The sequence below is a fragment of the Diospyros lotus genome, chromosome 9, assembly GCF_014633365.1.
Source record: "Diospyros lotus cultivar Yz01 chromosome 9, ASM1463336v1, whole genome shotgun sequence".
In the NCBI taxonomy this organism is placed as follows: Eukaryota; Viridiplantae; Streptophyta; class Magnoliopsida; order Ericales; family Ebenaceae; genus Diospyros; species Diospyros lotus.
The window spans coordinates 13,544,507-13,568,680 of NC_068346.1; the positions used below are offsets into that span (position 1 = coordinate 13,544,507).

The following is a 24,174-nucleotide window of genomic DNA, read 5'->3' on the forward strand; positions in this document are numbered from 1 at the left end:
AATAGTCAGATAAATTTAGCAAACACGTTGGAAATGACAAAAGTCCGAGATGTTTTCCATATCTTTAATTTTTCACCCCATATCTTGGTTAACAAACACTACCCTATAAGATAAACTAACCTTTTAAACATATTATACCAAAAATAGAAGCTTATCAAATAAATCTTTATAAACATAAAAGGCCAAATATATGAAGTCCAAATCAAAATCAAAACAAATAATATTGCAAAAAATCAAGGCCATATATAATTCCCATTGTAGGCTATCTCTAATAGTTCCCAGTCGCTATCTCCAAATTTGGCGAACGAATGCCCATTTTTCTCCTTCAATAGCGCTCGCCATCGCCATTTACAATCACCAAATTTTTGGCAAAGCTAAAATGGGTTGCTAGCATTGGCAAACGACTTCTTCAAGGTGAACTATCACCATCTCTCCCCCCTTCCTCCATCCCCACAACAACTTTCAATGGAAAAAAAGAAGAAAATGATGGGCTAGAAAAAATGACGACATCGACCAGAAAATAGAAGGATCAACCAGATTCGGCGGTTATGGTGACCAACGGCGGTTGCAGCGGCCATCGGAGACCAATGACAAGCGGCGACCATAAGCGAGCAGCGAGTAGCGACAACTATAAGTGAGTAGCGATGACCAGCGGCAGCTTGCAAAATGATTGCACAGAACTTCTATTGCGTTTGTGAGGCTTTTCTAAGTTTTTTTATTTATATGTGTATTGGATAAGTGATATTGTGTATTTGATTATTGAGTTTGTGTACGTCCGTATTTGATTATTTTGTGTATTTAATTATTTATTTTGCGTATGTGTGTATCTGATTATTTTGTATATTTGATTATTAATTTTTATATTTGATTAATAAGTTTGTATATGTTTGTATTCAATTATTTTGTGTATTTGAATATTGATTATGTAGATGTGTGTATCTAATTATTTTGTGTATTTGATTATTCATTTTGTGTATGCATGTTTTTTATTATTTTGTGTATTTTTGTAGTGTATTTTCCATGGAGAAGGATAATTACTATACAATTCATGATTTTGTATATTTTTTTAATATCGTAATATTTATTAATAAATTGTAAAATAAATAATAGAGTTTTATAGTAGTTAAAAATATATGTAAAGTAAAATAAATAAAATTGAAGGTTATTGATAAATAAATGAAATAAGGAGTTTGTTATGAATCCCTGTGAAATAAATCACACAACCAAACAACCACGGTAGTACCAACGATCCAAGAAATCCGAACAAATCAAAGATACGAAAATGAACTCAACACACACAACACAACGAAATAGAAATCAGAAAAGGCATCTACGTGTTCGGATCAAAAGATCCTACTCACGGCAAGGCTTCACCCTAGTCAATCTACTAAAATATGTGCATACATATTTACATAGGATTTATAGAGATAAACAATACGACAGAAACAAGAACTCTCACAAGATCTTACAACACTCAAGAACAATACACTAATCAAAAAGCTTAAGCGATACAAATGCATCAAACAAACAGAGTACAAATCTCAATAACCAAGCAACCCAAAACTCTCAATCTCACCAATCTCTCACCCACCAAACCAAGTAAACAGGTGATATACTTACAGAGATTAAACCGAAGATTCCTTGTGTTTCCTACCTTTCTGTTCGTCGTTCTTCTTCCGATCTTGCTTCTTCTTGGTTCTGCTCTCTCTCTGTGATATGCGTGATTAAGGTTTCTCGTGTATGTGTAAAAGGTGCAAGAGAAGAGTCATACCCACTTTGATTTCCCCCCAATCTTATCCATATATATATATATATATATATGCGGGCCAAGGACATGAATGGGATAAATAATGGGTTTGACACAATAAGCTTGGGCTTGGGCTTGTTGGGCTGCAAACACCAACGACCCAACCCAACTTAATTATACACAACCCAAATAACAAATCCACATGCAAATGAAATTACGGCCACGTGAAATGCACATGAAATGAAACCCAAATTAACTATTAACATATATCAATTATTTTGAATCATATATTAATAAAGTCAAATAGAGAAGAGAATAGGGAATATTGTTAGAGCAGACACAATTTTTGAGATAAAATCATAATAAAGAGTAAATTGTTTATAATATAGGAGGTGTTTGGCTTACCGGTTTGACCGCTTAAAAGTTGTTACAACTTATAAACTATTAAGAAAAAGTTGGTGAGGTGTTTGGGTGCACATCACCAGCGTTTAAGCTAGGTAGCTTAAACACTACGTACTACCACAGCATTTTGCAAAAGCTGGTGGGGGGAGCTTTTGAGAAACGCTGCTAATTTATAAGTTGCGTTAACCAATCATTTTTGCTATTTTACCCTCATCCTTTTTGCTAATTCCCAGCGATGTCTTTCTTCTTCAACCTCTGTCCCCTGCCACCTGTCGCCTCAACTCTTTCAACCACCACCGTCGGCTATCGCCATCACCCCCACCGATCACTTCCTATTGACCATTGCCCCCATTTGCTTCAACTTCTCCTCCGTCGCCCCATCGACCGCTGCCTGTCGCCGTCCCCACCCTCATCTCCTCCGTCTGTGTTTTTTCTCCCCGTTACCATTGTTTGTGTATATGTATATATACAACACATAATAATATATATTATTGTTATATATAATACATATAATAATATTGTATTAATATATTTTTAATAATCATATATAATTTATCGACATTTAATAGTAAAATTTTACATCATTCAACATTATATCTATTTTGATTTTTTTGTCAAGTTTTGATAACTTATCAACTTTTTTAAATCAAACACATAATTATTAATTGATAATTTAAAATTATATTTAATCAAATATATTATCAACTTAAAAGTTATTCAATTTTTAAATTTTATATAATTTAAAAATCAAATAGCTTAAAAATTATAATAAAAAAAAGGGGTAAGCCAAATACCAATCGTGAGATAAGAAAAGCTGCTGGGTGTCAGCCCTATTGCCGCGTTCATGTGATAACGCGTAATTTATCGTAGAGATATCAGCTTTTGCACGTGCTCTACTGTGAGCTCTTTCTTTTTCTCAGGGTCTTTTTTCTTCCCAATTTTGCTTTCGCTCTTTGTTTTGGCTTTTTATCACCCGTTGCAGTTTCTTTGTCTCCTTCAATATTGGCTTTGATGCGCTGTGCTTTCTTGTCTTGCAGGAACTTGATCAGTCCGGCAAGAGCTATATCTGGCTCTTCACTTTTCATAAGCTCTTCTGCTATTTCTGCTGGGGTTGCCTCCACTTCTGTTATAAGATTCTCGATCTCAATGAACATAAAGTGACTGGTTATGTGGAGATAGTTGGAAGCAAGCAACCTGAACCCGTCAGCAGTGCAGTAGGACATGTGGATGTGCAAGTCCATTCGGCCCGGTCTCAGCAATGCTGGGTCTAATCTGTCTTTGTGATTTGTCGTGAATACGATTATCCTCCCATCGCCACAATTCGACCAGATCCCATCAGCAAAATTCAGGAGCCCCGACAATGTCAACTGTCAAAGAAAGATTATAGTCAATATGGATGATACCTAGCTAGTGTTAGAAATAACTCAAACCAAATTATTCACAAAAATAAAATCGGGCTTACCTGATTTGCACAGTAAAAGTCGAATTAGTTAGGTTAAATTACTAATATCAAAAATGAAATCACAAATCAAAGTCATTTATTTTCCAAAACCTAACATTCATTGCATTTGAATGTTTGAGAGTATTTCCAGCAGTTTTCTGACCCATTATCAAAAACTTTTTCAGTCATTTCTGCATCATCTCTTTTTTGTATATACAAACAATATATATACTATTTTGTTTGAGAAATCCTCACTCATTTGTCCACTTCCATCATGGATGGAGGAAATAGGGGTTCAACTAGCGATTGCAGTTGCTCTTTTTGTCATTGCAAATAGCGATTGCACCTCAAATTCTGGATCTAAATTTGGATTCTATTTCTTCTAGCCCAAAAGGATGGTCAGATAAGGGCTTGCAACGGCAAGGGATAGGCTCCAGCGAGCGGTCTGCCGGGAGGTAGTAGTTGTTCCATCTGCAACTGCAAACAGCGATTGCAGATCAAATTCTGGATTTGAATTTGGATTCTGTTCCTTTCGGCCCAAAAAGATGGTCGGATAGGGGTTTGCAACGGCAAAGGATGGGCTCTGGCAAGTGGTCGGCACCTATAAACACTCTGACACTTAAGTAAATAAAAGAGTGAATTGATAAAGTATCAGTAGATTAGAAAAGAACATCCATTAACTTTGAGGAGAGCTGATTTGTATAGGAGGAGAAGTCCTCCTGCATACATGCATCATGTATTTGTAGGATGATGGGACTGAATATACAACGTCGACGAGACTCCTTGACAATGGTATGGTGCCAACGATACTCTCATTAATATAGATAGGATCTGTCATTAATGAGCATGGGATCTTATGCGAGCATGAGAGTACCCAACGTGGGACTATAATGATATTGTTGTAGACTAACACAGGGCCAAGATTTGGCTGCGAGTCAAGGGTCAGGCCGAGTGTCGAGATTGGTCTGATACGGTCCAATTTCGATTCGAATTTTCATTTGGAGTTCTGGAGACCTTTTTGGGTGGATGGAACTGGGTAAATAACTCAGAGTTACCGCACCTAGCTATCAGATTGAACTGAAGATTTAGTAGAGTTTGTTAAAAAAAAAAAAAAAGAATGAGCTTGAAAATTTTTACCTGGCTGTCAAGCTGTCCCGGTGCTGTGTTTTTGTTACGTCGGCTCTCGAAGTCGGCGCTGCAGTCAATGTCCTCTATCACAATAATTGATCGGCTTGTGGTACGGAGCAGAGCCCTTCTGAGATCTGAATTATGACGGAGACTTGTGAGCTCCAAGTCGTAGACGTGGAATTTCAAGTAATTGGCCATGGCTGCAATCAAGCTAGATTTGCCTGTGCCGGGCGGCCCATACAACAGGTACCCGCGCTTCCATACCTTGCCAACCTGCTGGTAGAACTGTCTTCTCCTCACGAACCTGTCCAAGTCCGCCATCAGCTCCTCCTTCAGTGCTGGATCCATAGCCAGCGTTTGAAAAGTGGATGGATGGTCTAGATTCCATGACCCCGATGGTGAGTGGAGCTTCACTACCTTGTTTTCTTCTTCCAGGTCCTTTGATCGCCGTAATACGAGGGGCAAGTAAGAGCTCAGTACCTTGTCCTTGTACGTCTCGTGAAAGCTAAGCTCAATTGATATTTGCTGAGTCTCCTCAATATCGACGCTACCGTCCGTAGCGCCTGTGTTTTTCTTGTCAATAGATACCATCTGCCAAACGAGCTCGATACCTTGGAATGTATCGATGATCTTCTCCCCCTTGTTGACTCTGATAGTGAGCCCCTTTTCACCTGGTTCTTTGGATACCTTAAGCCGTTTAACAGAAGGACCGATCTTTGTCTGGAGGTAGATTTCAGAAGCCTGAAAGATTTCATTGTTAGAGAGCCCATTGTTATATTGGGGAAAAACTAGAGTCATTTGGGATGAAAGGTTTCCGGTGAATGCTTGAAATTTGGATAGGATTTTCTCTCGGAGTTGTTTGGGTATGAGGCGGCGACCCATGCTCTGGACTTCGCTGATCACTCCGTTAACCAGCATTGCCGATGCTTGGAAAGAGGTGTATGACGACAGAACTGATGATGCTGAAGGCATGCTTGATAATGAAAATATGGCCATGGCTCCTGAATGGGAATCTCTACTCTAGCTATTAGAATACCCTTTTTTATAAGGATCGAATTGCGCACATCCCAAAATTCTACTGGGTACAATAATTGTAGAGAGAGTTTGGCTAAAAACCGTGACTCGCAATAAATAATTAGAGCATCTGGGTGAAGCGTCAATTGCAGTACCAATTATAATTTGACGTAGAAACGTAAGGAATACCTCAAAATGGTATCGAACACAATTTTTAATCATCAAATTTGATATTGAGTAGATAATGTAACACTAAATTTGGTATTATACTATTCACCAACGCTAAATTTTTTTTTTTCATTTTTTTTCAATTTTACCCTCTTTGTATAATTTCAAAATAACTTATTCCTTTTATATCTTTTATCACTTTTATTATATTTATATATTTTGATTAATAATTAAAAATATAAATTAAATTATTATAAAAAATATATACCGACAGAAGTATTTTATTAAGATCTATAAAATGAATATAATATTGAATATATTTTAAAATATTTAATATATTTTATAAATATCATATTAATATAAAATGAAATATTTTTGTTTATGTATATGAACTTTAGTATTTTAATAATTGCTTAATAGAAAGAAAATATTCTTAATGCAAAAATTCAATAATATAATGAACTTCCAAATGAATTCTCTTTCATTTTTGTAGAAGGTTGATGATGAAATAGATGGTAGTGTGTTGCCTTTTATAATAGAAAAAAAAAAAAAACTTAATGAAAGGTAAGTTATCATACATTAGATAGAAATGAGTGTTATGTAGTAAAGTTAGTTGTGAAATAAATAGGAAAAAAATATGTGGATAAAAGAAGATAAGAAAATTAATTGAAATATTAAGTGAAAAAAATATTTATGGGAAAAATAGTTTCTTTGATTTAAAATATTAGTTGAAAAATGAGATGGATAAATAATTAGGTGGATAAACAATTAGTTTGATAAAAGTTAGGCGAAAATAATTAATTAAAAAATTAGTAAAAAAATTAATTAGAATAACATATTTTGAAAAAAAATTAAAAAAAATTATGACTATATTTTTTAATTTTTTTATAAAATATGACTAATTATTTTTAATTATTATACTATTAATAGTTATTAAATATTTATTTATAAAATATTTTTTTAAAGATTCTCTTTTACACTAATTTGATGTTGCACATTAGAGACAATACCAAAATGGTGTTAAAATTTTTGGTATAAATTACTCTTGGACACCAAATTAGCGCTCAATTTGGTGTCCAACATCAGAGACAACACCAAAATAGTGTTAAAATTTTTGGTATAAATTACTCTTGGACACCAAATTAGCGCTCAATTTGGTGTCCAAGATCGGAGATGCTCTTAGCACACTAAAGAACAAAAACAATATATATATATAATTATGGGATTAGGATTTCTTAAACATCCCCTAATCAAACTGATCATTAGATATTCTATAAATAGCATGTTTAGTTTTGGTGGGTCAAGTAAATAGGGAATAAAAATATTTTATAAAATATTTAGGATAAAGAATGGCGTCACCTCTGATTTCTAATATTGTCATTTCATCGTTTAATTCATAAAATACAATGTAGTTCTATAAATTATTTGTAAATTTATTTTAAAATAAATTATATAAGCTACACTCGAGATTTAACCTAATTACTAACTACCATTAACCTCTTATTTTAAAAATGACAGTGACCATTAGTATTGTGTGCCCTCGTATTAAATTTAGATAACATTTAGCGGGTTTATTTGTTATTTTATGCATTCATTATATCTTTGTATAAATTAATAAAAGATAAAAAAAAATATTTAAATTTTCTTCAATCAATTATACGAGTGAGTTCATAAATTTTTTGTATGAGAATCTTATTCTCAAGGTGTTAAGATTGTGTGACGGAATTATCTGATAACAAAACTTTTTAAATTATTCTTATTCCTTATATTTGTTAGATGAAAACTCTGATTAATCGAGTATGGACTAGCAAAGGGATTATTACCTCGTTCGGTATGGGAATACTAATGGGAGGGTTCTCGCTAGTAGACTTGTGGGTGGTCGTTGGGGAATGATCAACCGAATGTGATCCCAATGACTAACCACATGACATGGTGGATAATAGTCAAGTCATCAGGTTATGATGGTATGATGATCCTTAGATTTGAATCGGCACAGTTGTTTTGTGTATCAATGTACCGGATTTGCTAATGAGTTAAACCATCTAATTGGGATGTGGAAACGTTCATCTATGCGATTCCGTACTATTGTTATATAGAGATAGATGTTGGGAATAAGATCTATCGCCCTCATCAATATTTGATTAGGGTGAACATTCTATGTAATCTACTATTAATGTGATAGGACAGTCCATGATCAGAACAGATTGAAAGTCAGGAAAAGTGTTTTATTAGGTGTCATCTAATCACATTAATAAAGTCTGATACATAGTTACTGAGTTTATGAGTTTATCGCTCAATGACTCTCGTTCAATCGGGACGTTAGGTGATGGAAAAATTATAACATATGGTAATCGTCAGCCATAATAGATTCACTTGAAGTGAAATTTCACTACCACCTATATTGTTTTGAACCTTTATTAAGCATCATTTAGGAACTCTCGAAACGTCATTGAGATTCAGAATTTCTGGCGATGGGTCAAAGGGTTGACCGATACTGAAAGAGGTTTTGGTATTATCTGATTGTTAATGGGTAGTGAAGCTAAAAAGTCACATACCATATAATGTTACATTTGGTATCAATATCATGTGCTCAAAATACCTCTAGAAGTGATTGGTCAAAAGTTAATCATTGAGCCCAGCTATCAATAATTGAAGTTTAATGATTGAAAGAGGAAAATTAACAATTAATTGAATAGTTAAGAGAGGAGAAAGAATGGTTGAGTGTGAATGATTAAGAGCAGAGAGAGAGAGAATTATTGAGGTAGGGTATGGACGATGAATTTGACTTGAAATTGAATTTGGCAAAAGTGATTAATTATTAAAGAGAAAGACAATCTTCTTATTGGCATTCTCCTCTCCTTTACGTCTTCTTCTTCTTGTTGTTCTTTTAAAATTCTTCTTTTGTCAAAAATATTTTACGAGTAAAAGTCATGTGTAAAATTTTCAAACGCGAGTATAGTGATATGCGAATCTTTATGTCTAGTACAAAAAGAGATGAACAAAATGATGTTAGATTCCATACTACGTGTGGACAGACTATGACCACCACAGCGTGAGGTGGACACAGTTTTAGTACATAAATTATTTTTGTACCCCAACTTTACATCGGCCAATAGAAATATTTTACGTATAAAGGTCATGCATAAAATTTTGAGACATAAGTACTGATGATACACGAAATCTTTGTGTTTAGCACGGGAACAGGTGACCAGAACGATGTCATACTACATACTAAGTGTGGACAGATTAAGACCACCACAGCATGAGGTGAACACGATCTCAATACAAAAATTATTTTTGGACCCAACCTTACATCGGTCAACAAGTATAGTTTAATTTATATTTTCAGAGTTAAAATATGTGTGCTGCATAAATACCCAAGTTATGTATGACATGTATATTATATTCCGTTATGTGTATCTGATACACGATAAAAAATTTATTTTTGTCTATACCTCCACACTATTGATTCCCAACAGTGACATCCTTTGTTAGTACATGCTTTTTGTATTCTCTCTTTTAAAAATAATATATTTCCTTATAATTCAACTAGTAATATGATGTATATAAGTTATATTTTATTTATTATTATATTAGATTAATACAATTTAGATGAACATATAAAAAATTGATAACCCGCCCAACTGAACCAAACCACTTATTTAATTAAGAATAATACTAGGAGTCATAATTGTACCATTAGTTATATGGCACTTCCTTATTAGATGAGATTAATGAGACCATGTGTTATTATCTTATCTGCATAACACTTCATTTAATGAGAATATGATACATGACTAATGATACCGTCATCAATCATGACTTCTAACATTACTTTTTAATTCAAGGCCCGTTTAAGGGCTTATGATATAGTTAAACGTAAATAATATTTTATTAATTTTAATTTTAAAAAACTTCTTTATATTAAAATTATAGTAACAAAAATAGTTAATAATATTCTATAAGTTAACCATGCATTTGAAAAAAAAAATACTTTTTTTTTTATAAAATTTAGTGTCGTAGTGTGTTTTATTTATATGATTATAATTTCTTTTAAAATTCTTAATTTTGAAAATAAATCTAAATCATATCATGTTTTAGAAAATTTTCAAGATTTATATTTTTTTTTTCAAATTATCATCACGTAATTTTAACTTTTCTACATTATAAATGAAACTAAAATTATCTTCATAAACTTTAAATTATTCAAATCTATTTTGAAGAGAGAAAATAGCCTCATCAACTAGATATATAAAATAATTAATTTTTAAAAATAATTCAATAGATAATTTAATTTTCTCATTTTCATTCTTATTAAATTATTTTTGTTTCTTATTGTACATTTTTTCAAAACTTTAATTCTATGTTTATTTACTCTGTAATATTTTTAGTAAAAATATAAAAGATTTAAATTATTTTATTTATAATTTAAAAAAATGATCTATTACAATATTGATGTTTATATTTGTATGTTATAAATATTTATTAATCGTATTAACAGTAAATAGCATATCATATTAAATAATTATGTTTAACAAAAGTTAAAAACTTTCAATTTTATATATTATTAAAAAATAATTACACTTTATTTTAAAAAATTTATTAATTTTTGATAAGACATAAAAAAAAAATTGACACAGGAGAGGTGGCAGATGACAGGAGAGATTAACGGGGAAGAACATGGACAGACAAATTGAGAAGAGGAGGTGAGGACGTGGCCCGTCGGCTATAAAAGTTTAGTAGGTGGAATCCATTTTCAAGCTTGTCTACACTCAAAATTGAAAAAGTAAAGTCATTTTATTGGGCACTCACAAGTCACATATCACGTAGTGACTCAGTGACACATCACTTACAAGTCACACATCACTCACAAGTCACACGTCACCGTGGCAGCCGCCAACAGCAGCCAGCAGAGAGTCCGGTGGCCGGAGGGGGCAGTGGTGCTGCCGAGAGGCGAGGTGACCCTCTCTCTCTCGCCGGCCGCCGTTCTGCAGCTTCATGAACCGACCGGCGTCCGCCGCCGCTGCCTCCTGCGGTCTCCGTCGGCCGGTCGGTGCCGGCCTCCTCCTCCTGGGTGGTCGGCGGCCTACTGATTCCTGAAGGCTGAAGCTGGCCCAGGAATGTTTTGGGACCCTCCGTTTTGGGGCCCTCCGGTCGGTGCCGGCCTACTGAGTTCGAAGTGTGGTAATGGAGAGGTGATGGATAACTAATGGAGAAGCGATGTATAATAAGAGTAATAAATTTAAAATATTGACTGTGAAGTTGAAGTGTGGTAATCATTAGTAATAGTTCTCGTCGCCTGAATCTCCAACGGTATGATTTTAGTTAAAAATAAATAATAAAAAAAACTTGATTAAGAAGAGATGGGAGGTGACGACTGATGAACTGTGCATAACTCAGTTGGGGCTCCAGAGCTAACTCGCATCTCTGTGGTTGTATCAATGATGAAAGAGCATCAAATTCGATTCTGCTATTGCCAGATGTACGCCCATATTGGAAAAGTACGATGTCTCTGTTACCGTTCCCTTAGGGCTCACGGTTGTTGCCGTAATCGACAGGTATTCTTCCATTCCGAATCAAAATACTCCCCCAACTCGATGGTACTGATCGATATGTTGTTTGCTTATCGTAAACCCAAGCCCATGCCAAAATCAGCCCCTTCTCTCGGTAACAATCTTCGATCAATTCGTATGTGTTTTGCTGCTGAGGCAATTTTCTGTTGTAATTTTTTTCGAAAAACGGGAGAAAGACGATAAGTTTTTGTGTGCTATAAGAGGATGCTTTTCTTCTTATGTTGCGTGGGCGGTTCTTAGTTCTCTTCTTGCAAGTTATGCTTTCTTGCAAGTTTTATCTATCTATCTATCTATCTATCTATATATATATATATATATTTTTTTTTTTTTTTGTTATGGCTCTTCGTGTTTGCTTTTATTTTACATTCTGAAGATCCTCTCTCGTACAGAAAATTCTGGTACCAAAATGGATTTGGGTTCAGGTGAATTTTGCCCCTATTTCTTCTCCTCTTTTGATTGAACAAAGCTGCATTCTGATTAAAAATGTAGTTTTTTTTTTTTTTTTCTAATTTCTAGTGAACATAATTTGGTGTTTGATGTTTTCTGATGGACAAGAATGAAAATTTACTGAATAACGTTTGAATTAAGTTATTTCCGAAACAAGGACTCCTTGTGCTTGAGGATTACCCATGGTGGTTAAACAAGTCGATGACAGAATTGTAAGTTTTATCCAGATTTGGTTGAATTCATATCTGGATGTCATTTAAATGGATCAACATAGTTTAGATAAAGTTATAAGGTTATACTAGTTGTTCTTCCTCTCGAAGGATGAACATGCAGTTTGGATTTTCATCTTGTTATTGATATTCCGGGACATCATGCCAGTTAACAGATCCTGGGGTTGGGAATTTAGCATCTGTATCTGTTTATGGCTTTTCGAATGACCAAACCTGCATTGTAGAAATTTTAGTCAACAATTTATTTTGATTTGGGGCATAAACTTCGTTTTGATTACATGTGATCATGATTATCTGAAACTGCATCTTTAATTTGTTATTCAGAGTGTGAGGGGGTGGTCCTCCGATTATCATCTCCCCCAACAAAAAATTGATGACAACATCCTTATTATGTTGACATGGAATATGCAATAAACAGCTAAATTTGTTGATATTGTCTAATTGTAACAAGTTGACACTCTGCATTTTGTTGCAGGGATATCTGGAGATGGAAGATGCTTGTTCCGATCTGTAGTTCATGGTACTTGTCTGAGGGCAGGAAAGCACCCTCCTAGTGAAAGCCTTGAAAAAGAACTTGCTGATGAGCTTAGAGATAAAGTACATGCCTTATTTCATTTTATTTCCTGTGGTGTCCTAATCAGTTTGATGCTTCAATGGCTTTCATTCATGCTGTTCTGTCGGCTCCCAAAAGATCTGACCAAGTCTTCCACCAATTCGGTGAGAAGGTTAGAGAGAGAGAGAGAGAATTAAAGAAGTTTAGAGGGAATTAGAAGAATGGAGAGCAGAGGAAGAAAGAGAAAAGAGAGAGAAATTCAGAAGAATTTTCATATTCTGTAATGATAGGTCCTGCCAAAGCTAATTTAATAGTTTTGTAAGTAGAATTCTCTTAGGGTGAGAATGAACCACCATAATTGATTTGAATCCAAAACTTGCTTTATTACTACATTCTGGAAGAGTTTAAATACACAAGGGAAAAACAACTTTTCCTAAACTTCCGACCTTAACTACTGAAAACAAGGACTTCAATAACTACTAGAAAAATAATAGCTAACAATATTGGACCAAGTCTTCCAATGGTTACATGCCAGCAAATCCCCTGCATGTGACATTCCATGAACCACGTCCCCTACATGTGTCATGCGACGAACCTTGGATTCTTGATAGGAACACGTAGCGGTCTTCTTGGCTTATCACGTAACTCCTCAGGTGTGGACAGCTCGTATATATAAGTTGATCCGGCCACCCATGTGTGGGTAACTGCCTCCACGTTCTAGAATATATAAGCAATTAAGCTATTTCACTAAGTACAAGTTCTTATAGCTGTAACTAACTAGGTACAACTCCTTATTGCTATAACTTCCTAACAACTACTCATCATCCATAGACTACTCTAAATGAGGTACCTCCCTACATAATTGGTACACAACAATTTCCCTCTTCAAAATTTTCTTGTCCTCAAGAAATGCAAAGAAGGTCAGCAGCTTGAGGGAATTGCTTGAGTAAATTCGGAAGGTATTCCCAGGTGTTATTGTTTGGATGAAGGTTGGACCATTGGATAAGGACTTGAGTGATAGGGGCCCCTTGTTTATAGATGACTCATCGATCCACTATGGCTGGTAGTTCCACAGCACTGCTGTCTGTGTTAGGGAGAGTAGGCAAGGAAGAACTCATTGCTTGTGTTCCCACTAATTTCTTAAGGAGAGATACATGAAATTCCGAATGAATGTTGGAGTCTTCAAGTAGTTGCAGTCAGTAAGCAACATTTCCAATTCTAGCAATAATTGGAAATGGACCATAGAATTTAGGATTCAATTTTGAACTGGGCCTCTGCAATATGGCCTTTAGGTGGCCTGGTTTGAGCTTCAAGTACACTGCATCCCTAACCTGAAACTCCCTTTCACTTCTCTTCTTATCTACGAATTGCTTTATGCAGTTCTTGGAAGTAGCCAACTCATTTTTCAATAGTTTTTAAGGCATGCTACCTTTGTTGCAGATAAGTGTCTAGGGTTGCCACCATAGATGAATTGCTTAGGGCTGGTAACAGGGGTGGCTTGTAACCGTAAAGAGCCTCAAAGTGGGGATATCTTTATGGAATTATGGTGGTTGGAGTTGTACCACTACTGAGCCAGGGCTAGCCATCTGTGCCAAGTCCTAGGCTATAGGAAGCAGGTGCAATGCAGGTAGGTCTCTGAATATTGGTTTACTCTCTTCGTTTGACTATCAAACTCCGGATGGTAAGTGGTGGACGTGTGTAGTTTGACCCCCAATAACTTCATCAATTCCTTCCATAACAAACTTGTAAAAATTTTGTCTCAGTCATACACTATTGCTTGAGGAGTTCCATGGAATTTCACTACCTGGTCTAAGAAAAGTTTGGCTAATTCTTGAGAAGTGTAGGGATGTGTTAGGCTGAGGAAATGAACATACTTTGTGAATCTGTCTACCACAACCATTATGGAATCCCTTCCTTCTAACTTGGGAAGTCTTTCAATAAAATCTATGGAAATGCTTTCCCATAGCTGTCCTGGAACATCTAAAGGCTGTAATAGATCCGGAGTGGCTACTATTCCAGACTTACACCTTTTACAGATATCATAGCCTAACACAAACCCCATCACATACTTCTTTAGTCCCGGGCAATGAAAAAGTTGTTTGACCTTATGGTAGGTATTCACTATACCTGAATACCCCCCAATGGGAGACTCATGTAATGCCTTCAGTATCCTCCTCTTTAGATGATCATCACCACCTATTACCAATCTCCCTTGATATCTAATTAAGCCATTTATAAAGGTATACCCTGGTTTACCTGAAGGATCCACCACTAGCTACTCAAGTAACTAAGTGTTCTTATCAACCTCATAGCTGGATGTCACATCTTGATACCAATCCGGAACAACAGTTGTGATTGCGGCAAAACTACCCTCTTCATAACACCTTGACAGTGCATCGGTAGCTAAATTCTCTCTCCCCCTTTTATATTGTATAACATAATCTAGGCCCATCAGGTTTCTCATTCCCTTCCTTTGCAACTGAGTATATAACCTTTGTTGTAATAAAAATTTCAGACTCTCATGGTTTATTCTAATCATGAATTTGCTCCCTTCCAAATAATATCTCCATTTGTCCACTACCACCAACACTGCCAATAGCTCATTCTCATATATACTCAAATCACAATGCTGAGGGGCTAGAGCCTGACTGAGAAATGCCAAGGGTCTTTCCTCTTGCACCAAGACAACCCCAATCCCATTAGGACTAGCATTCGTTTCCAAAATGAAAGGTTTACTGAAATCCAGTAACCCTAAAGTTGGCACTTCACTCATTGCCTTCTTGAGTTTATCAAATGCTTCCTCGACCTTAGAATCCCATTTGAACCCTTCTTTCTTCAGCAACTCAATAAGGGGATGGCTAATTACCCCAAAATCTTTTACAAATCTTCAATAGTAGCCAGTTAACCCCAAGAAACCCCTAAGGCGCTTAACATTGGTAGACCTAGACCAAGCAACCATAGCTGCCACCTTGCTTAGATCAATGCTTACCCCGACATTTGAGATGATGTGCCCTAAATACTCCACCTACCTCTATGTAAAGGCACATTTTGAGTCCTTAACATACAATTTGTTGAATATAAGGACCTCAAAAGTGGTTTTCAGGTGGTCTAGATGCTTGGCAAAAAAGGGGCTGGGGCGTTGGTGAGTCCAAAGGGCATCACGGTGAACTCATGGTGCCCTTGGTGAGTTTTGAAAGCTATCTTAGGTATGTCTTCAGGCCTCATTCGTATTTGATGATAGGCTGCCCTAAGATCTAACTTGGTGAAAACAGAAGCATGTTTAAGTTCATCAAGAAAATCTTCCACAATGGGTATGGGAAACTTGTCTTTGATGGTGATGGCATTTAGTTGATGATAGTCAACACAAAACTGCCATGAGCCATCCTTCTTTTTGACAAGTAACACGAGGGAGGCAAAAGGGTTACGGCTTGGTTGGATGATAACTCTTTGTAGCATATCTTTGATTAATTTTTCAATTTCTGTTTTCTGTCTAGATGCTGGTTCCACATTAGGCATAAGGTTGATGGCATGATCATAGGGTCTTTCTGGTGGTAAGGATTTTGGTTCAATAAAGAGGTCCCTAAATTCAAATAAAAGCATATTAAGTAAGTCAATTTCATGTACCTCCCAATGGTCTTGCAAGTGGCTGCTCACAGTCACTTTTAGTTGCCCTTCCTGCTCTTGATTTTCCCTTGATTGCTTTATGGCATGAATGGAAAATAGTTGGGCCACTAGGGAGAGTTTGTTCTTGAACAGGCTTTGCAACTTCCTTCTCGAGATCATTTTGCAAATCCCTAACTTGGAGATACTCGCAAGGGTCCTTTTACTTCCTTCTTTCTCAAAAGTTACCTCTGTCTTGTTGAAATTGAAATTGATGGGGCTTACCCCCTTCATTCAATCCACCCTAAGCACAATATCACACCCCCCCCCCCCCCCCCCCCCAAATTTCAATAATCTCAAATCAGCCACAAATTCTTCTCCATGCATCTCCCAACAAAATCCCATGCAAACTGATTGACTAAGGACCTTGTTACCATTTGCAATAGTTATTGAAAGGGAATGAGTGTTAGTGATCTCACAATTAAGCTTTTTGGCCATGGTCTCATCCAAAAAACTATAGGTACTACCACTGTCAATAAGCACCATCAATTGACAGTTTTGTACCTTTCCTTCCACCTTGATAATCTTACTGTTTGCTAACTCCTTTAAGACATACAGGGAAATCTCTCCCTTATCCTCTTCTTCGGCCTCCGATGGTTCTTCTCCTTCCACCTCTTCATCCTCTTCTCCCTCCAACAAAAGTAATTGCCTCTTACATCTATGTCCTGAAAAATATTTATCCCCACAATGGTAGCACAATCCCACTTGTCGTCTCTAATCCATCAACTTTCCTCCTTGTGCTGCCACAGGGTTAGTTGCCGGTAAGGCAAGTATCCCTTTTTTACCTTGCCCTGCCTCCTTACTAGCTGTTACGTTCCCTACTTGCCACCCACTAAGGTTTACCCCTCTCATCTGTATCCTTTACTTCTTCATCATGTAAGCTTTATGCCTCCTTACTATTGTTAGTTCTTGCAACTGGGCACTTTTTGCTAGTTGTTAGATGGTTCGGGGTTGCAACATCTTCACCATTGGCCTCATCTCATCACTTAGACCACTAATAAAACTTGATACAAAATATTCTTCTGTTAGGTGGGGATTATGAATCATCATCAGTGACCTAACTCTTCAAACTTGAGCTAGTAAGTCTGTACTATTCCTTCTTATTTGAGTTTATTGAATTCTTCGATCACATCTATCATACTCCTATCCCCAAATCTCTCACACAAATCATCTGCAAACTCATTCCATGAACAACCCTCCTTCACCTGGATCCACCCTTGGAACTGGACATCTCCCATGTCATTGAGGTAGGCAGAAGCTAATGTAATCTTCTTTTGATTGGGCACATTATACATAGTGAACATCCGTTCACAATGTCTCACCCACCACCTTGGGTTCTTCCCATCAAATAGTGGTATCTCCAACTTCAGTGCAAGAAAACTTGATTGATTATGATTAGCATGAGTTCCCAGTCTCCTCTCTAAAATGTTCTCCCCCATAGTCTCCGGTTCTATTTCAAACTCTGATGATTCTATTGGTTGATGTCCCATTCCCATTCTGGGATGGATGGGTTTCGACTGCTCCCTAGGCGGAAATTCAATAGAAAGCCTTACCAGTTGTTGACTGGAGAACATCCTCATAAATTGTTGCATCTGTTTCATCATCTGGTCATGCTTCTGTTCTCATAACAGATTGCTTTGTTCCCAATTCTCTTCCCGCCATCTTGCCATCACTCTATCAGTCCTTGTCTCCACCACCATTTTAATTGAGGATTCTAGAGTTCCCATCCGTGTCTGCATATCAGCCATCTGTCGTGACTTGTTGCAGCTGAGACTCCATTTGCTTCATCCTTGTTCCATTGGCCATGGCGACGAACTTCAGAGAACTATCACCGGCCAAGAGTGTTGCTCTAATACCAAAATGTCAGCTCCTGAAGGATCTGACCAAGTCTTCCACCAATTCGGTGAGAAGGTTAGAGAGAGAGAGAATTAAAGAAGTTTAGAGGGAATTAGAATAATGGAGAACAGAGAGAGAAAGAGAAAAGAGAGAAATTCAGAAAATTTTTATATTCCATTAACTCCTCAGGTGTGGATAGCTCGTATATATAAGCTGATCCGGACACCCATGTGCGGGTAACTGCCTCCACATTCTGGAGTATACAAGCAATTAAGCTATTTCACTAAGTACAAGTTCTTACAGCTGTAACTAACTAGGTACAACTCCTTAATGCTGTAACTTCCTGAGTACAACTACTCATCATCCATAGTTTACTCTAAATAAGGTACCTCCCTACATAGCTGGTACACGACATGGTCTTCCCTGTTAGCTATTGTGTATCTAGGTTACCATCCAATTGTTAACGGAAGTTGAAACAATTCATTTTCATGTGCAGAGCATAGTATTGTGCATTTGTTTTCCATTTTATATACCCTAAAATTAATGAAATTAGTGAGCTTACTTACTTGCAAATTAGCTGGTTAAACTTTGGAGAATGCAGTTCAGCTATTCTGTTCCTCCATTCTTTTCTTTACTGTTGGTGTTGGAATTTCTGGCATCACTGACTTTCACTTTCCTCTATTTTTACTTTTCCAATTTCTCCGCTTAGTTTGTTCTTGCTTTGTATTTTTTCCTATTGATAATCTGTTTTTTTTTTTTTTTGTTTTTGACAGGTTGCTGATGAATTTATCAAGAGGAGGAAAGAAACTGAATGGTAAGATGTCTTTCTGGATCCATTTAGATTCATGTTGCAATTTGATTTGAATTGTTTCATTGGACAAGTCAAGTATAGGCATTTTCATTTTTTCCAAACTCAAAGAGCTGTGGAAGGGGGAGGATTTTTTTTTTATTTTTTATTTTTATGTTGGACTTGTCATTGGTCGATCTTGTTTTGGGGCTTGAATTCATTGAGCTGACCCACAGTGGATATAAGGCTTGATAGGTTGTTTAATCGTTTAATTTTGCATTGGACAACATTTTATTGTTCATAATAGGAATTTGACCACATTGTTGTATCTGTCGTCTTTTGGATTGACCCTGAATATTTATTTTGATTGCTTTTTATCAAGTGGAACCTTGTTATTGATTCTTGGCAATAATTGAAAATTCATGGACGTTCAGGTTCATCGAAGGTGATTTTGACGCATATGTTATGCAGATGCGACAACCACACATTTGGGGAGGAGAACCGGAGCTTCTCATGTCCTCGCATGTCCTTCAGTATGTGGTTCTGTATGATAATTTTATATCTCAATTAAGAGCAGCATCTATCTAATCAAGAGCTCATCAATGTAATGGTGTACATGACGCATTCTTGAAATCTTCATTCATTGAACTTCAATGTGTGGTTTCTTACATGGACATGGACGTTGTGTTGTTTCCCACTGTCTTAATGTACAATCCGTCTCAACAATCATCAACCAGTCCTTTTATGGGGAACTTTCTAATCCGATTGTTCCAGTAACTGCTTTATTGCATTCAAGTTATTAAGACTGCCCCATTTTTCCTCTTATAGGATATGTTGCAAACCCCTTTCTAAATAAAAATAATTTCTGTTTTTAATGCCTGCAGGGTTCCTATCACAGTTTACATGCGGGATAAAAAGTTTGATTCTCTTAAGATTATAGCAGAATATGGTGAAGAGTACGGATCGGAAAACCCAGTTCGTGTTCTATACCATGGTTATGGACACTACGATGCATTGCAGAGTCCTTCTGTTACCACCCCACAGACAAAGTCGTAAGATCTTTATTCTCTCTATTTGAAACTGCCTCTAGTTGGAATGCTTAATCAACCTTTTTCTCTTTGGCAATAGAAACTAATCTAGAACCTGTCTCTTTGTCGTCTTTGGTTTGGTGGATCTAATCCATATAGCTGCTCAATGATGAGCACGGGTAAACAAACAGTGAATTTGAGGCAAGGCTGCTTTTTTATGGTCCATCTTGGCTGAGTTTAGAGACATTCATATATATTACAAAAAGATACTAGTAGTAGTATGTTATTGGTAGTTGTCCCGTCGTATTGGATCACAAGATTCCAAGGAAAAAATGCACCTTTAAGTCCAAAAATGTCAAGCCAGCTTCTCTGTGGGAAATTCAAGACTTTCTTTTTGATGTTCACAGTTCACCCCTCTGCTTTCTTCGGTAGTATTGAGTTGTCGCAGGACAGTCTCGCGGGCTCCATTATTCTAGTTTTTTTGGCCTATCTTTTCCAGTCAAATTTGTAGAGTAAATATCTCACACAAAACCCACAAATTAGATCGAAGAAAATTGCAACAAAACAGTGAGTTAAAAAAAAAATGAGAAATTGAAAAAAAAAAAAAAAAACAAAACTCCCTGTTATGCTCTGATGAATCGCTGGCGACAGAGGAGATTAAGGTGGGGCTTCAAGACTCAAATTGATCGGTTCAAGTCCCACTAAGGTAAAGTCAAGAATCGGTCCCAAAGAAAACCCAAACCAACCTTAGATTGAACCCAAATCTGTCCAATCGGAAGAAAACCCCAACTCGAGAATGACAAGCACACAAGGTCAAAAAACCCCACACAGGAGAATACCTATGACCACTTTTTTTCTTTTCTTCTCACTTTTAACTCTCTCTCTCTCTCTTCGTCCCTTGAAAAAACCACCCCCCATATACACAATATATAGATAACTATCAAAGAACCAGATAGCATTTTACCAAGATGAGGATAAGTTCCCTAGGTATCTAGAAGAGATGAGATGAGGGTGAGAAAAAAAAGGAGAGAACAAACCTAGGAGTTGAATGGCTTGGACAACCAAGTCTTCAACTTCTTCATCAAATAGGCTAGATCAAGATAAGATGGATAATGGGCTTTAGATAGGGCAGTTAATGGGCTTAGACCAAAATGGATTGGGTTTGGTTCTTGTTTGAGCAATTGGGTCAAGCTCGTTTTCCTAAAAAACAAGATAAATTTACTTAGGTTATCTTCATATCAGGCTTCTTATAAGTGGATTTGGACTTTTTTTTAAATCTATTAATTCTGGGTCAATACCTATGATAATTTTATACTTACCTGATCTTATCATAGTTTTGCACTTATTAGGTATCATACCCCAACAAAACTGATTCTCATGCACACATGCAGTACCCACGAGGCTTTCCCGCTTTGGGAAAGTTTTGAGACGATTGTATTTGTACTATGTCTCATTTTATTTTTATTTTTTTTATTTTCTTTTATTTTAACAAATAGGCTCTTTCGGTGGTTCCCTTTACTTATTATTGCTTTGACACTTAATTTTAACACTTAGAAATAATATTCTGCAATAATATATTATACATGTATTATGACACGCAACACACATATCAATACACTAAGTATCACCTCAAGTATCAAAATTAAGTGTCTAACTAATATTTTTATTTTTTTATTTTGATAATTTTGAGTTTTTCCATTAAATGTGCTCTAATGGCAGTCTGACACTCCAGTTTTTGGGTTGATGGGTGTTGGCAGATACATGAGAAGATGGAAGTGATGGTCATCGCTTGCACTGGATATGGACTCTTTTATCTTATGCATCACCCACCAACCATTTTAACTAAAATTCTTTGGCCATGTAACAAAATGTCTCCTTGGATTTGCACTGAACTGCGGCGGTATTAATATTTACCTTTTAGGGCTACCAGATAACCACGTCTTTCTTCCAGAATGGTAGAGATGGCAACTGGGTAATGGTAGAGATGGCAACTGAGTCTGGCGGCCCATGGGCTGGCCCGTCTCATAGCCTGGCCCGGCCTGGCTAGAAGAATGCGGACTGTGCCAGGTCAATAATCTGTGGCCCGTAGCCCACCAAAATGCCCCATGTGTCTGCCTACCAAAAAATAAAAAAAATATTTCAAAAATTATGTACAGATATAAACATATTTTAAACTAATTACTTATAAACATTTTAAAAAATATTTGTTATATAAAAAATATTTAAAACATAATTTATTAAAATATTATATTTAAAAAATTAAAACATAGTTTCTTAAGGGCCACTGGTCGGCCCGACAAGCCCACAACCCTGCCTGACCTGCCTTGGCCCATTTATTAAGGGTGAAAGGCTGTGTTGAGTCCCAATTTTCATTGTCCAACCCAGCCTGACCAGGCCTGCCTCCCTCGCAGGTCAAATTTGATTTGACCCGCCAAATAGGTGGGCTAAGCGAGAGGTGGGCCTGGCCATCCGCCCATTTGACATCTCTACAGAATGGTTTGGATCTCATGGCTCCATTTTTGTTTCAGCTGGTACTGTTGTCAACATCCTTCTGCCCAGCTGGAACAAATTAAAAAAAAAAAGAAGAAGAAGAAGGTGAGGTAACAAAAACTTTTGGAAGAATTAATTTACTAAAAAAGTTATTTTTAATACAGTTTTCAAACTTTAACTGGGCCTTAATTTTTTGAAAAAATAATAGAAACAAAATGTATATGTATTTTTCCCAAGACATCGGTTGTGTTTAATTTTTTTATTATTTATTTTTTATATTATATAAAATACAGATATCATTGGATACTCTTCATCATTTCTCAAAATTGAGGGAGATGCCATGCAGCAGTGTTTTTGGGTACACGTGCCCCCTGTCTTTAAATACCAATTGCTCTGTCTGTTTCCTGATATTATATATATATATATATAAACCCTAAACCCTATATTTGTAAATAAATTTGATACATAATTTTTATAAATTAACAAAATTTTTAATAATTTTACTTTATAATAGTGGCTAAATTTATTATTAATTTTAAATAAAATTATTATAAATTTCATTTCTCACGTCAGTTTATAAAGGTTGTTTATAAAATTTATTTGTGGATATAGTATTTTGTATACACAAATATGATACACTTTTCTAAAAAATATTAAGATTAATTATAAAAAAAAATATCTTTGAGATTAGATGAAATTACAAGAATTAATTCTGATGTTTGAGAAATAATAATTATTATTTTTTATGTTAAATAAAAATATTAAATTATCATTTTATCTTTTGTCTCTCTCTTCTTCCTTACTCATCTCTTCTTTAATTTAAAAAATAAAAATAATAAGCAATCGACACTAATTCAAAGAGAGAGGAGAAACTCAATTTAGCCTAGATTCATCGTAATAACCATTTGGGTTCAACATGAATGAATCCAACCACTTGTGTTCATAACAAATGAACTTATTAGATTCAATTCAACGAAGTAGAGAGAGAAAGAGGTTGTCGCTATTTTCGTTGAACCATCAATGTTATTTCATTATTCAGATTTAAAAGATGATTATTTAAATCTAAGTTCATCGCACTAGAGAGAGAAAAAAAAAAAAGACATTATCACTATCTTTATCGAACTATTGCCTATATTTTTATTATTCAGATCATTTTAAATTTAAAACGATTATTTAGATTTCGAAGGATAAAATTTTAGAGAGAAAAACAATGATGCCATCATTGATGTAATTATCGTCGTTTCTCTTGATTATGAATGAAAAATAAATAAAGGAGATATTTGAGAATAAAAAAATGAGTAAAAAATAAAAGTCTTTACATATAAGAATATTTTGATTATTTCTTAATGTTTTAAGGGAGTATTCTAATAATAGAAGATAAATTACAATATAACATTAAAGTTAAGAAAAATTTATAATAAATTTTAAAATATTAAAGATATTTTTTTATAATATGCCAAACTTGAAGTGTACGAGTTGTAAATTATTTTAACACACCACTCCCAAGGTGTTCCTCCATTTGTCGTAGCCTCAAGCCCGTGGTGTCCAAGACGGTGGGGCCCACGCGAGTCCTAGTTGTCTGCCAACTTTCTTGAATGAATAATTATAGATTAATTGCCTGTGCATTTTCTTTTATTTTTTTTTATTTTTACGAGACCCCTCCCTTTGGT

General features: G+C 35.7%; 2 protein-coding genes across 6 annotated transcripts; one reads left to right on the forward strand and one right to left on the reverse strand.

Moving 5' to 3' along the window:
* Positions 1-1,370: 1,370 nt before the first annotated feature.
* LOC127809185 (AAA-ATPase At3g50940-like) lies at positions 1,371-5,854 on the reverse strand. 3 transcript variants are annotated; one of them, XR_008025090.1, is made up of 3 exons: positions 4,728-5,853; positions 2,944-3,516; positions 1,373-2,571 (listed from the first exon to the last, which is right to left on the reverse strand). XR_008025090.1 is itself a non-coding variant. In XM_052347936.1 (3 exons), exons 1-3 carry the CDS (start codon positions 5,712-5,714, stop codon positions 3,224-3,226), a joined length of 1,209 nt encoding a protein of 402 aa, XP_052203896.1. In that variant the 5' UTR covers positions 5,715-5,854; the 3' UTR covers positions 3,077-3,223. The 3 variants fall into 3 exon arrangements, 2 of the variants coding, with proteins under 2 accessions (XP_052203895.1, XP_052203896.1); XM_052347936.1 differs by lacking the exon at positions 1,373-2,571 and having other exon boundaries at positions 3,077-3,272; positions 3,344-3,516; positions 4,728-5,854; XM_052347935.1 differs by having other exon boundaries at positions 1,371-3,516.
* A 4,879-nt stretch (positions 5,855-10,733) lies between these two features.
* LOC127809420 (OVARIAN TUMOR DOMAIN-containing deubiquitinating enzyme 4-like) lies at positions 10,734-22,953 on the forward strand. 3 transcript variants are annotated; one of them, XM_052348181.1, is made up of 6 exons: positions 10,734-11,567; positions 12,626-12,747; positions 18,973-19,013; positions 19,421-19,519; positions 19,871-20,038; positions 21,772-22,942. In XM_052348181.1, exons 1-6 carry the CDS (start codon positions 11,342-11,344, stop codon positions 21,791-21,793), a joined length of 678 nt encoding a protein of 225 aa, XP_052204141.1. In that variant the 5' UTR covers positions 10,734-11,341; the 3' UTR covers positions 21,794-22,942. The 3 variants fall into 3 exon arrangements, with proteins under 3 accessions (XP_052204141.1, XP_052204142.1, XP_052204143.1); XM_052348182.1 differs by having other exon boundaries at positions 11,484-11,588; positions 21,772-22,953; XM_052348183.1 differs by lacking the exon at positions 10,734-11,567 and adding an exon at positions 11,655-11,895 and having other exon boundaries at positions 21,772-22,947.
* The last annotated feature ends 1,221 nt before the right edge of the window (positions 22,954-24,174 follow it).

What these genes read in the sequence shown, in the direction of transcription:
- LOC127809420 (XM_052348181.1), top strand. Translation starts at nt 11,342, where the DNA reads ATGATGAAAGAGCATCAAATTCGATTCTGCTATTGCCAGATGTACGCC. An exon ending in CTGATGAGCTTAGAGATAAA is followed by an intron (nt 12,748 to 18,972) that starts GTACATGCCTTA and finishes TGTTTTTGACAG; the next exon opens with GTTGCTGATGAATTTATCAA. An exon ending in ATGTCCTCGCATGTCCTTCA is followed by an intron (nt 19,520 to 19,870) that starts GTATGTGGTTCT and finishes TAATGCCTGCAG; the next exon opens with GGTTCCTATCACAGTTTACA.
- LOC127809185 (XM_052347935.1), bottom strand. Translation starts at nt 5,714, where the DNA reads ATGGCCATATTTTCATTATCAAGCATGCCTTCAGCATCATCAGTTCTG. An exon ending in CGGGACAGCTTGACAGCCAG is followed by an intron (nt 3,517 to 4,727) that starts GTAAAAATTTTC and finishes TTTCTTTGACAG; the next exon opens with TTGACATTGTCGGGGCTCCT.